A 14,359-nucleotide genomic window follows, 5' to 3' on the forward strand; every position below is an offset into this window, starting at 1 on the left:
GACCAACTGATGATGTTACCAACAGCAAACTCAAAATGGGAAGCATTCAAGGAACTAATCTTGGAGGCTACCAGGCTTTACATACCAACTAAGAAATATTGTTCAAGGTTTAGGCCTAAACGGTTGTCAGATGAACTAATGAGACATGTGGCAGAGAAGAAAAATGCATGGGATACATACAAATTAATGGGTGACATGGAAGCCTATGATAGATATAAGTTGGTCTGTAACCAAGTCACAAAGGAGATTAGGCAGTCAAAGGCAGACTACGAAAAATCCTTGGCAAAGGATGCAAAGAAAAACAGAAAAGAATTCTTTACCTATTTAAACTCAAGAAGAAAAGGGATGAATCAGATTGGTCCACTGGATATTGATGATTCAACAGTTGAGGATCCTGCTCAGGTGGCTAACAATCTAAACGAGTATTTTGCATCTACATTCACGCATGAGGAGTTATTCAGGAAGGAGAATGATGTAGGTAAAGTAAACAATGGCAGTGAGCTGGATGATTTTGTAATAACTGAGAGGAAAGTGGAGGAGAGATTGTTGAGGATAAACATAAAAAAGGCACCTGGGGTGGATGGGATCTATCCAGTTATATTAAAGGAGGCAGCAAAGGAAGTAAGCAAACCCCTAGCCATAATTATGAGAGCTTCTTTGGACTCAGGGGAGGTACCCATAGACTGGAGATGTGCAAATGTAACCCCAATTCACAAAGGAGATCAAAGGTAATTATCACAAGTAATTATAGACCTGTTAAGTATCACAAGTAATTATAGACCTGTTAGTTTAACTTCTGTTCCAGGTAAATTAATGGAGGCGCTGGTTAAAGAAGCACTGCAGGATCATCTAGACAAGAATTCAGTTATAGCTCAGACGCAGCATGGTTTTGTTAAGGGCAGGTCTTGCCTGACCAATTTGATTGGATACTATGATGTAGTCACAAAAGAACTGGATGCAGGGAATAACTTTGATATTATATATTTGGATCTTAGAAAGGCTTTTGATACTGTTGCACATGGAAGACTGCCGCACAAATTGGAGCAGTGTGGCATTGGAGGCAAATTGCTGCTATGGATAAGGGGATGGTTGAGTGGCAGAAGACAGAGAGTGGTAATCAATGGACACTGCTCAACGTGGACTAATGTTATTAGTGGAGTTCCTCAGGGTTCAGTGTTGGGTCCGTTGTTGTTTTCGGTGTTTATGAATGATATTGATGATTGGATATCAAGTTTAATGTCCAAGTTTGCAGATGATACAAAGGTTGGCAGGGTTGTTAAGGACACCACTGACGCTATACTGCTGCAACAGGATCTGGAAAGGTTGAACAGATGGGCTGAGAGGTGGCAAATGAAGTTTAACATTGACAAATGTAAAGTACTTCATATGGGAAACAGTAACCCCAGGGCAACGTATCAACTCTGCGGTACTACACTTACAGTGGTGGAGAATGAAAAGGACCTGGGGGTAATTGTGCAGGCAGATATGAAGTTCTCTGAGCAGCGCAGACGAGCTGCAAGAGTAGCTCATGGTGTCTTGTCAATGATATACAGGAATTTTTCTAGCAGGGATAAGGAGGTGATTATTCCTTTGTATAAGGCAATGGTTAGGCCACATCTTGAGTACTGTATACAGGTCTGGAGGCCTCATTTCAAGAAGGATGTAGAGCTGCTGGAACGGGTACAGTGAAGGGCAACAAGATTAGCGAATGGAACAAAGGGTTGCTCTTACGAAGAAAGGCTTAAGTTTTGCAAATTACAGAGTCTGGAGACTAGGCACCGGCGAGGTGATCTGATAGAGGAGTATAAGGCTTTGAATGGTTGGAGCATGCTCAATTGCAATGGGATTCTTCATCTTGCTCAGAATAATCAGCTCAGAGGGCATAAATTCAAATTGAGGAAGGACGGATGTCAGATAGATGTGCGGAAATTTGCCTTTGGCCAGCGGTTTGGTGGTTGGTGCAACCGACTTCCATCACTTGTTGTTGAAGTTGATAGCCTAAACAAATTTAAGGCTCAACTGGACAGGTATTTCGAGCGAACGGAGGGGTGAAATGGGAGTGGTGTTTTTTTTTTTTTTTTTTTTTTGGCGCTGATGCTGAATAAGCTTGCTTTCTTGCATCATATGCCTCTACTAATGCTAATGCTAAGCCTCAGTATCTTGACCAGCCAGGTCAGTGTCTCTAGAAAATGGAAGCAAGCTGGAGTTGTGAACATTAAAATCACCAAGGAAAATTACCTGACTGTTAGAAAAGTTGGACTGGAGAAAGTCTAGTTGTAAAGAGAGGAAGTCAAAGAGCTCCAAGTGATTAGTGGAGTTGGGAGAACGGTAGAGACAACAGATGAATTTGACACAATGAGGTAGAGAGATTTTAAGCCAGAGAAGATCAAAATGGGGAGATTCCAAAGTACCAAGTCTTTGACAGGGAATATTGGAATGGATATATGCATAAATACCACCTTTGAGGCAAAAGGAATCATAACAGCGAATAATTTGGGCAACTGAGATGAGCAGTAGTTGAATCAACCGATAACTGAAATTCTGTCAGAAAAAGTACTTGGGGTTTGGCAGACTGCAAGTGGAAATAGACATCATTGAGATTAAAATTGACACAACATATATTTGTGAAATGAACTAGGAAGTGTTTGGGAGGTTTAGATCTTTTTTTCAGATAAGCTTAGTCTATTAGTTTGACTATTCATGTTGTATTTAATAGTAAGAAAAAGTTGGTGGGACATGCTGTATGAAGTAATGAAATTTTTGGATATGGCGTACACATGGTAAGAATATACCCAGATCCTTGACATAACGGGGCCTCGACAATGCCCCCCCGCATACACACTACTTGGACTCCCTCCAGTCACTGTCTGGCAGAGTAGAGGTAGCAAGATTATACACTAGCTGATCTGGAAGCCTCCTAAAGAGTTACCAATAGGTTCGGTCCAGTGTACTAACTAGCGACTGGCCTGCGAGCACCATTTTAGAGTTGTACCCTCGAAATGTAAGGAAGATTGGATCTCGCCATGATGTTCATCATAATCTCAAAAGTCAACAGTCATACCGCATGATGGAAGAGATTGGAAAGGGTTGTGTGGAACTTAGCTCTGGAGACTAAATGTGGGTTCCACCACTTCAAGCCTCCAATAAGCAAAGTGGTGGTATTGCACCGGTTGATGAGAGTCATGTACCACCTAGTATTGCCTGGTAACACGGAGGGGCGGCATTCCTCCATGTGATGTGGGTGCTACACGTCGACCCCTGCTTACATTGGTTCCCACTTGGGTGGTCATCCACAGTGTTTTTGTGCATGAAGATTATACCCAGGATTACTAACAGTCCCACCATCTCGGGGCGCCTCCGTAGCCAGGTGGGAAGGAGCAGCAGTGCATAGCACACGCTTCTTGATTAGACCGGGGGTTCGAGCCCGTCACCACCAAATACGGAGGATGTGGAAAGGTCAAGGGAATGACCACCGCATATTCCAGGAGCAATATGGCCTTAGTTGCTAATGCTCCTAAAAACCAAATAACAATCAAACAAGCCCACCATCTCAAAGGTGTAAGTATAGGATTTGGCTGTCACAGACTGTCCAGACTTCGCCGAAATTGGGTGCACTTTACTTGAATGTCACCCGAATATCAGTTCCATCAGGAACTTATGATAATGATGAAAGTGTAGTGCATTTTCTGGCCAGATTGCATAGCCCTTCCTCTTAGCTAATATTCGCATTTGTAAACGTATTGGCCCTGGCTGCTTGTTTTGTTTTTGCATCCTTTAGTTAAAAGTGATTTTTGTGTTGTGCTTATTTGAAATAAATTTATATAGAACTAATACAATTTCCATTATAAAATGACCTTTTAGAGAGTGAAATAGCTTAGTTATATAGCAAAAATTTCAACTTCTGAGGTCTTGGAAAGAATTACCAAAAAAAAAAACCCAATGTGTTAGGGTGTTTACAGTCTAACAGCACCAGGGGTTTCCCTCATATCCACATATTATACATTGTCGTGTGTTACAGTATGCTGTAAAGGCCAGAGATTTAAAAGTGTATGGATATTGTGGGGTGTAGTGTTGTGTACCATTGTTCATCTGGCCATTTAGCTGCTGGACCCATGCTGAAGCCCAATGTTACCTATACTCAGCCCAACATTGCTCCGTGGAAGTAGACCAGGTACACCAGTATTTTAAATAAGTACTCTGGCAGATCCTGCCACCTAATTTCCTGAGATTTCATTGGCTAGGACCTATGTTAAAAAAATAATAAAATTGCAATTTTCGGAGGTAAGATGTTAACGAGGTTAGGAGTCCGAAAGAATGATGTACAGCTAAGCAGTTAAATTTTGATTTAACTGCTTAGCTGTGCATCGTCATGCTGTCGTGTCGGACGGCACCTGGGATTTCTCCCATCTCCGCAGCTAAGCAGTTAAATTTTGATTGTGTAGGGGCATACATTGTGGTGTTTATAAGGAGTGGGGGGAGAGACTAAAGGCTGGGGTCAATAGAGAAGACAACCCCAGGTATGTCAGTGGGACATGCCCATGTCCCACCAGAAGGAAAATAAGGGGGTTCTTGTGCATATTTGGTCAGGGCCTTATATTTCTCCAGTGAGTCCAGTAGACGTATGTGTTACGTGTAAGGTGTACTTAATGTCAAACGCACCCCTGGTGCGTTTGACATTAAGTACATCCTCCATCTCCGCGTTGCTTTCATTGTGAGTGTACCAGTTTGCTGGAAATGCCAGAGGTTTAAAAGTGTATGGATATTGTATATGTGTAGTGTCATGTTCCGTTGTTCATCTGGTCGTTTAGCCTCTGGACCCCTGCTGAGGCCCAATGTTGCCCCACCTTCGCCCCCATGGAGGCAGACCAGGAATCCAGTAGTTTTAGTTTCACTCTGGCAGGTCCTGCCACCTAATTTCCTGAGATTTCAGTGGCTAGGACCTAAAAAAAAAAATGTGCACACTCTTTTATATGCACGTACGTGCAGACGGACCCATAAATATGCTATACATATATCCATCATAATCGGTTTTAATGATCGTTACGTGAGGGGGATAATGCTTGCATAATAAAGGCCGAAAAAATGGGCGAACCGTAATTTTGACATAATTAAGTTTTTGTGTGTGTGGGGCATTCGCTGACATAAAGATAGTGAGTGGGAGACTGAAGGCTGGTGGGGTTAAGGTAGAAATATGGCGATGATAGTGTAGGCAACCCCAGAAGTCAGTGAGGCAGGCCCATTCACCAGGAGAAAGTAGGGGCGCCGGGGGGACGTCCCACCAAGCAGGGGGAGAGGGTAGAAAGGCACCAGGCAAGGGAGCCCCGTGCGATCGCCAACAAGTGTCTGCAGGAAAACTACACAATGGTCCTGTTGGTGGTGTCCAATCTGGTGTCATGTCTGAATTGTCATCTTTGGGACCTGGATTCCGTCCATGTTAGTCCTTTACCTTAGTGTGGTTTATTTCCTAAGCCTTCCAGTTCTCAGGAGTGTGTCTTCTTCACATAGACCAAGCTGGTGGGGTGTCTAAGTTTGGTAGTCATCTCCATTTGTCTTTCATGGGACATGGGTCCCGTCCATGTTAGTCTATTTTGGTATAGTTTGTTTCTTGAGTTTTCTAATTCTTGGGGGTGGGTCATTTCTGGTGTTCCAGTCCAAGCGAGCTGAAGAACAGATGTTCTTTGGTTATAATGGTAGTGGGTTGTGAGCTGCGGCCATTTGGTTTCTCCTCCTCGAGTTGTGCCTAATCCTAGAAGGCTTGATACTCCTTCTTCGTGTCTAGGAGGTGATGTTCTTGTCCCTGTGGTAAGTAGTGGATTCTGGTGAGTAAAACACCATGTAGGTCTTCATAGAGCCTGCAGTCATACATTAGGTGCTGCCAGCTCTCCAGCCCCGCGCAAGTGCAAGTTGGGTCATCCTGGATCCCAAGTAGAGACAGTTTTGCATTAATCGCTCCATGTCCAGTTAAGAGGTACATTACTTGTAGACCTGGGGAGAACCAGTTGGGTGAGGTTGGGTAGTTTTGGTCAATATTTGGTAGAAACTTCTTTGTGATCTCTCCCTTTTGAGAGTTGCTCCACCTTTCCTGCCATGCCTGCTGCAGGTGAGTTTGTATCCTCTTCTTTTCCACATTTCTGTTGCTGGTTAGGTCAATAGTGAACCCAAGAAAAGTCTGTGGTGTACCTTTGTCTAGGTAGTACAGTAGGCCGCGTTGTATGATTTCTAAGTCCAGCGGAAGAGTGCCGGCGAGCACCTGCAGAGCATGGATGCTCACCGTGCGGCAAGTGCGAGTGATGGTTAGGAGGATGGATCTGTGATACGTCTGTTTACTGCTGTTATAGTTTTTTGAAACCATGTGCCGGATGTGTAGGTGACGATCGGAGTGAAGATAGTTTGGTAGAGCAGTTGGAGGACTCGCTTTTTCAAGCCCCATTCTTTATGCGTAACCCTGGCAACTATGGCTGTGTAGCGTCTTATTTTTTCACGGAGATATTTCAGATGGTCCTGAAATGACACGTTTTGGTCCAATATCACGCCTAGGTATTTCAGTTGGTTGGAGAATTTGATTTTTCCTGCCCAATATTTATTTGTGGAGGCCGCCTAAGATCAAGGCATCCCTTTAGTAAGATGGAGTTTGTTTTTGTGGGGGATGTTTTGAGTTGATTTTGGTTTGCCCATTCTTGGAGAGTGTCAGGGCCCAATTTGCGAGGACCTCTAACGCGGCTCTTGAGTTCACCTGTATCGTCAAATTGAGATCGTCCGCAAATGCCTGAGATTGTACTTCATGGAGATCGATGTTAAGAAAGGTGTCCAAGACAATATTCAAGGTTCGGGCCAAGGACTGAACCTTGAGGACAGCCTCGATGGACATGCCTGGAGAGTGTGCCATAGGGGCGGTGACTTTGATGGTTCTGTTGCTTAGGTAAATTTTGATGGTGTTATGGAGGTTTTCCGGCATGTTGGCTTCACGCAGCCTCGCCAGAAAGCTTGGCCACCAAAGTCAGTCGAACGCCCCAGCGAAGTCCACGGCTATCACTAGGTTGACATTTGTATTACATCTGTCAACCTTGGTCAAGAGGTGAGTTAAGGCGTCCACGGCAGAGATTCCCCGCCTGAAGCCGAATTGGTTTGCTGAGGCCAGGCCTGCCTCATCATAGTAATGTTGGATCCGTGTGTAGAGTAGTCGTTCAAATAGCTTACTGATAACTGTCAAAAGTGCAATGGGCCAGTAGGAGTCCGGAAGGTGTGGTGGCTTTGTTGGATTCTTTAGGATGAGTTTAACGTTCACCATCGTCCAGGAAGTTGGGAAGGTACCTTCCCTGAGACAGAGGTTATATAGGTTTAATAGTAAGTTCGGAGCGTACTCTACCGTTTTTTTAATAATTTCAGGTTCCAGAAGGTCCGGTCCAGGGCATCTGTTTCCCTTTATTAGGTCTGTTGCATTGCTGATCTCTTCCATGGTGAAAGGGTGCTCTTTTGTTGCCGTTTGATGAGTCTCGTTGGCCTGGCAAACTCGGCTCTGTTCTGTTGTCATTGTTTGTATCTGGATGAAAGGCAGCATCAAAGATATTGTTGATGGTGCGTGTTCCCAAGTGATAGTCAAGTATCCTTCAGGCGTTTTAGTGGCTTCAACTACTTCCCCTCTGGGGAGTTTGTTGGTGACGAGCTTGTATACAAGTCCCCAAGGGTCCTTGTTTCTAGTGGTGGAGACCAGGCACTCCCAGGATTGGTTTTTGCTTTCTGTAATTTGTGTTGTATAGGTGTTTCTCGCCTCTTTGTAGCTCTGTCGTAGGGTTTCAATTTCCGCTGTTGGACAGGAGTGCCTGGCTCGCTGGAAGGCCTTTCTTCTTTTCTGCGCCTCCTTCCTGAGTCACTGGAGGTTTTGATTCCACCAGGGCACTTCCCCTGGTGTTGGATTTTTCTTCCTGATGGCTGTGTCGCTGGCTTGTTTTATGATTTCAGTCATTTTAATTTGGAGGATTCTTGGATCCTCGATACATTGGAATTCTCTCTGTCGTTGTTGTATGCTATTCCGTAGGGTGGTCTGGAAGAGTTCCCAGTCTGCCTTTGCTATGGCATATCTATGGGCGGTTTGTCTGTTCACAGGTACTGTGGCCAGTAATTTGTTTAGACTGAACGTAATGGCACGATGATCAGATGTTGTCCAGGCCTCGCGGACGGTCCAATTGGAAATATTGTTGGCAGCATTCCTTGTTGCCATGGTGACGTCTATAGTGGCCTCCCATAACGTGTTGCAGAATGTAGGCAAATTGTTTGGTAAGTTTTGTACAGTTAATGTTGAGGTTGCCAGGAACTCTTCCAACCTGGTACCATTTCTGGTACCCTGTCTATCTGTGGTATGGCTGTGCCACATTGGCGACTGGCAGTTAACGTCTGCTCCCACGATGATTTTTGCATTTGGGAGCATATCACTAGCCAGACTTAGGTACCTTACTGTGAAGTTGACGTCCTCACCTGGATGGCAGTAAAGGGCTATGACATAAAACGCTCCCAAAGCCATGGTGAGCTGGGCACATGCGGCCCAAGATGTGCATAGCTGAGTGATTTTGGTCACCGTTATATCTGGGTTTCTTGTTGTTGTTATTTGGTTTTTAGGAACATTAGCAACTAAGGCCATATTGCTCCGGGATATGCGGTGGTCATTCCCTGACCTTTCCGCATCCTCCGTATTTGGTGGTGACGGGCTGGAACCCCGGTCTAATCAAGAAGCGTGTGCTACGCACTGCTGCTCCTTCCCACCTGGCTACGGATGCACCCTGGGTTTCTTAACAAGATCGCTGTCCATGAGGTGTCATCCCCCATTTGGACTACTTTGTATGTTATGGGATAACCCCTGACAGCCTTCGTACGTACATATGGTTCTTGTAGTATTACTACATCAATGTTTTCTTCTTCCGCCTTCTTGCCGATTTGGTCGGCGACCGCCTTGGCTCTATGTACATTTATCTGAATTTAACCTCAGTGATGTTATATTTTTTAGGACGTGTTCCCATAGTTGAGTCTTGATTGGAATAAACTCTTTGCTTTGAGGTATGTAGGACATTGACCATCTCTGATTGAATGTGTGCTATCTAACTTTACACTCTTGCAGTTTGCACAGGTTGGGTCGGTGTTTTTGTTTGGGCAGTTGCGGAAGGCGTGACCTTTTGCCGAACAATGCCCGCACGTGGGAATTATCTGGGTTGTATGCCCAAATTTGCAGCACCTGTAACATTTGGGCACAGTCACATGCTCCCGAAAGTGGTGACTGCCCCAATTAACATAGATTCTGTTCTGGGTGCTTAAAGCCCTCCATGCCATGGGTGTGAGCTCAACGACCCAGTTCTGGCGGCTTCCGACCCTTGACTTGGTTATGTACTTGGGCGTCACTAGGTCTTCTTTATTCCTGTCCGGAAATAGGGCCTGTAGATTTCTTTGGAATAGCTCCTCTGATAGTTGGTCTGGGGTAAGGTCTTTGGCCAGGTCATATATTACGATTGAAGGGCCTAGTTTTTTGGGCGCTTCAGCGGTTAGTCCTGGTTCAGGTATTTTCGGATTTTCTATTATTCTTTGTGCTTCCTCTCTTGTTTCCATTTCTATCAGTAGTCCGACGTTCCTTGTTTTCCTTATGGCCTTTATTCTTGTTGTCTTAAATTCTTCGTTTAGGTTAGTCATTATTTGGGATTTGAGTTGTTCACTGGACTGGTTGTTGTGGGGTTTTGTTGGTCGTAGGACCACTAAGTGTGGTTGTTTAGGTAGGGTCTTTCTTTCAGGTTCGGGTGCTTTTCCGGGCACTATCGAGTCACTTTGTGCATACGATGGAGTGCACTGTAGCATTTGTTTGTCTCCATTCATGTTTCATGCTTCCAATATTGCCTCTGCCTTCTGTAGTTGGCTGAATGTGTTCATTAAGATGGCTTTGAGTTTATTCCATCAGTGTACGATTTCTGTACGGATGTTATTCTGCTGCTGTTTTCCTTCATCAGATTTTCTAAGGCCGTTCGCAGCAGTAATGTTTGCTCTGGAACGGTTCCCTTTGGTAGTGTTGGATCGAGTTTAGCATTTTCTGAAGGCTGGGGTTGGTCATCTGTCCCTCCTGGGTGTTCATGCTGATTCTTTATTTCGCTGGTACTCCGGGTTTTCCGGTCAGATGTATGTATTATTGGGTTCACATTACAATATTTTAACAATACCTTCATTTATTCTTACAGGATTCAAAATACATTTCCATATTTTTTTCAGTTTTCGCCGGCTGGCAAAAACTTACATAAAGTCGAATTATATAAGTTGAGTATTACATAAGTCGGGGAGTACCTATATTACATGATCTTTAAAATATGATCTTTGTACATGATCATTGTACATGATCTTTAGAACTGTCACTACACAGGTCACAGGTTATTTTATTTTATTTTTTTTTTATGAAAACCCCAAGCACGAAAGGTATCAAAACCTATAGTACTTAGTATCGTGCATGGGTTGAAGGAGAAGTATGGGGGAGGGGGGATGCCAGAAACTTTGCTCTCGAGACTAAACATGGGTTTCCCCACTTCAAGCCTCCAATAAGCAAAGTGGTGGTATTTCACCGGTTGATGAAAGTCATCTACCACCTGAAAATTTACTGCTAGTATTACAGTGGCCAAATGATACTAGCAAGCAGACGGTTTTTGCATCTGTTAAAAAAAAAAAATCACATTGCTCATGTTTTTCTCATTACATAAAGTGACAAACTCTCTGTCTCAGCCACCTTGATCCAGTTTTTTGTTACCTCCTAAAATTTCATATTTCTGCCACCTGATTCTTGTTTCTTGTGCCAGTGAGAATATACCCTCTCTGTTCATTTCAGAGTGAAATGAACAGGATGTATTCTCCTTATGCATCTAAATCAGGTAACCCTAAGTGTTTATTTGCCAAGCTTTGTAGTTTGTACCTTCTGAGCTGTTCTTCACCCCTCAGAAGCCATGGTTAATTCCAGTGGTCACATGACATGTCGGTGGCAGTTGTGGGCACTAGCAGGATATTTTGCAAGGTGGTGCATATGGGAATAAATTTTTTGTTCACCAAATTTTTGGATATATGCAATATCTTAATTAAGTCAAGTTTGACTGATTTACATGTATAGCCAAGCTAACATTTTGTGATCGGTGGGAGAAAGTACTTGTATTTTGAAAAAAAAAAATTTTTATTGTTTTAATGTTTCAATAAATTAATGAAAATATTGAAGATTGTGTATTACTTTGAAATCCAAAGGTGATGCACTTGCACCACCTTGCACCATGCTGCTGCTGGTGCCCACGATGGCAGTACCAGTTAAAGTAGGATATAAAAGGCATACACACTCAGTGGCAGATAGGATTAGAACAGGACCTAAATCCCTTCAAAAGTGGGTGTAATAGTTGGTTGTCACATAATGGCCATATCCATTCACCAGATAGTAAAAAGCATAGGACACCCAAAATCAACTGCTGGAAATATGATACATCAATGGAAGATTGAAGATAGCACAACAATTTATCCAAAGCCAGGTAGACCACCATTAGTAGCCCTCTGAGCATGTCATCAGTTTAAATGGGTCATGAAAAGAAATCACAAAGGTGCCTTTAATGAGCTAATTTGAGAGACAGTTGCCTTAACCATGATAAGTGTAGGATTAACAACTGTTAGAAAAACATAGAATAGATTATCATGATTTTTTACCACTTTTAAACCATATTAAACCATATATGTCATGCCTATAATACCTATCCTGATAGAGAGGAGAGGAGTGAAGCAGAGCACTAGACAGCAGTGACAGAATGTGATGTGGAGTGATGAATCATATTACACAGTTTAGGCATTTGATGAATCCAAATAGTTGTGTGGAATATGTGAAAGAATAGTTTTACCCACCTTACATTGCACTAACATTGAAATTCACTGGTGGTAGTGTGATAGCATGAGCCTGTTTTACATGATTTGGACTTGTTTTGCTAGTTGCCATTAAAGAAGCCATGAATACAGCTATCTGTGATATCCTGAACAGTTTGTCTAACCTGTATCAATATCACAGTTCTCTGTGTCACAAAGGACAGTCAGTAAAGTAGTGGCTGAGAGATTGATGTGATGAATCTGCCCTTTCCAGCCCAGAGCTGACTTCGTTGAACACCTTTTGGGACATTTTGAAACAAGAATGGAAAGCCAGAAAAGGCTTTTATTCATAAGACATTCTAGCTCAAGAAGGAAATTAATCGTGTGATGACATGTGGTGAGATGGAGTTTATGCAGTACACAGTCACAATATAAATGCAATCCTGCTTCTAACAGTTGCCTTCTGATAATGCTTCTTGATATTTGATCTCCCAAAGGTAATTTAACAATCTGTATAGTCCTTGAGGGGTTTAGTTCCCTCAGCATGAATTGTTGAGGAGGCTTCCATGCTGCAGTGTGTTGATAATGGCTGCACTTTACCTTTTTTTTTATAGTCCTTGGGATGCAAATTATCTTCTCCTCATGCTCTGATATTTGTCTGAATGTTCTAGAATCTGACTGATGTGTGTAGTTGTGTTCTGCAATCCTGTCCACTGATGTCAGCATTAACCAATCAAAGTTAGTTGACGTTGACACCAGTATCTACCCCTATAACTGGGTAGACACTGGTGTCAACATACAACTCTCATACAACTTGAAGAATTTCATGTTGGATGAGATCAACTCGTATGGTATGCCATCCAGCCTCACAGAGTCCAGCTATGCAGCTCTGTTCAGGCTCATTCAGGTGGATATGTGCCACTCATACGAGTAATCTGGCAAAAAGCGTTTTTTTTAAATCTGACCAATATTCCATCTTCTTCCCTTTTTAACTAATAATAGAATGTGTTACACTCACTTTATAATATATACTACTTATTTTTACTATTAACTTATAATGAAATATAAATAATTATGGACATATATTGCCATACTGCGATATCATGCAAATTTCACGACTCCAAGGGTTATTTTTGGGCAAGCAATTTTTCTTACACTGGGTGTATTTTGCAGAAAATTATAAACATAATCATGTATTAGTTTTGAAGATCTCACACAGCAAATGATGCAGTTTTTTTTTTCATACTTTTCTTTCCTTTTTCTTCCAGGTAAAAGAAGGCACAACAGCTACTCTTAGTTCTAGTATCTTCTCTGTGGTAGATCCAGATACTGATTTTATATTGTTGACAGTTGTTATTGATAAACAGCCAGACTATGGATTTATAGAAAATGCTAGACCTGGTATTTGTGCTTTTTTTTCAATTATAATAATATAATTTTTGTTACAAAAACTGTTATTTAAATATATAAATTACCACCTTTTCACTTCAGTTGAAGTAGGCACTGTAGTTGATAAGCTGTTACCTTACAGAGATGTTGTGTCGCACTGATATAAGCAGTGCAGAATTGGAATTTGGTGAGTACAATGTGTACAGAAAGGATAGAGAGGACAGGAAGGGAGGATGGGTTATGCTGTTAGTTAAGAAACACATAAAATCTAAGGAAGTGCACAAACTGAAATTAGTGGACAATGCAATGTTGAGTCAGTGTGGTGTGACATAAGCACTGGGAAAGGGTACATGTGGGTAGGTGTGTGTGTGTGTGTGTGTGTGTGTGTGTGTGTGTGTGTGTGTGTGTGTGTGTGTGTGTGTGTGTGTGTGTGTGTGTGTGTGTGTGTGTGTGTGTGTGTTATAAGCCTAATGAATCTGATGAGTATAATGAACAATTGTGCAGAGAAATATAGTGGGCCAGTAAATCAGAATGTCTTATAATGGGGGGATGAACTTGTGAGATGATCACTCACACACTATCAAGACTTTTGTAGATTTATTGGATGACTGTTTTCTACAGCAACATGTTCAGGAGGCAACCAGAGGGAGTAATACTCTTGATCTGATTATCAGTAGTGATTCTTCATGCGTTAAGGATCTGTGGATATAGGAACCACTAGGTATCAGTGATCACAGTGTACTGATGTGGGATTTACTTAAAGATGTAACTACCATCAGGGGTAAGGGAAACGGTTTTTTGCTTTCGTAAAGGTGACTACAGTGGTGTTAAAGAATTTTTAAATTCTATACAATGAAATCAACTGATGATGTTACCAACAGTGAATTCTAAATGGGAAGATTTCAGAGACTTAAAAGTCCCTGAAGGCTTAAATCACTAAGAAATACTGTTCAAGGTTTAGGTCTAAATGGATATTAGATGAATTAATGCAGCTCGTGGCAGAGAAGAAAAATGCATGGGATGCATATAAATTATCAGACAACACAGAAGCCTTTGGCAGATATAAGTTAGCCTGATCAAGTCACAAAGGAGGTTAGGCAAGCAAAGGCAGATTACGGGATCTTTG

At 42.4% G+C, this 14,359-nt stretch overlaps 1 protein-coding gene across 4 annotated transcripts in view; it reads left to right on the forward strand.

The window, feature by feature from the left end:
• LOC150083681 (extracellular matrix organizing protein FRAS1-like) overlaps positions 1-14,359 on the forward strand; it is an 866,422-nt gene that overhangs the window by 438,232 nt on the left and 413,831 nt on the right. For all 4 annotated transcript variants that reach the window (XR_016547213.1, XM_090378121.1, XM_090378123.1 and 1 more), the window contains one exon: positions 13,113-13,245. Coding sequence is in view for 3 of the 4 variants with exons in the window: in XM_090378121.1 (XP_090234247.1) it covers positions 13,113-13,245 (133 nt within the window). In the remaining variant the exon portion in view is untranslated. The remainder of the gene's footprint in view (positions 1-13,112; positions 13,246-14,359) is intronic.

The sequence above is a fragment of the Mastigoproctus giganteus genome, chromosome 7 (genome assembly GCF_048544385.1).
Source record: "Mastigoproctus giganteus isolate SK-2022 chromosome 7, ASM4854438v1, whole genome shotgun sequence".
Taxonomy (NCBI): Eukaryota; Metazoa; Arthropoda; class Arachnida; order Uropygi; family Thelyphonidae; genus Mastigoproctus; species Mastigoproctus giganteus.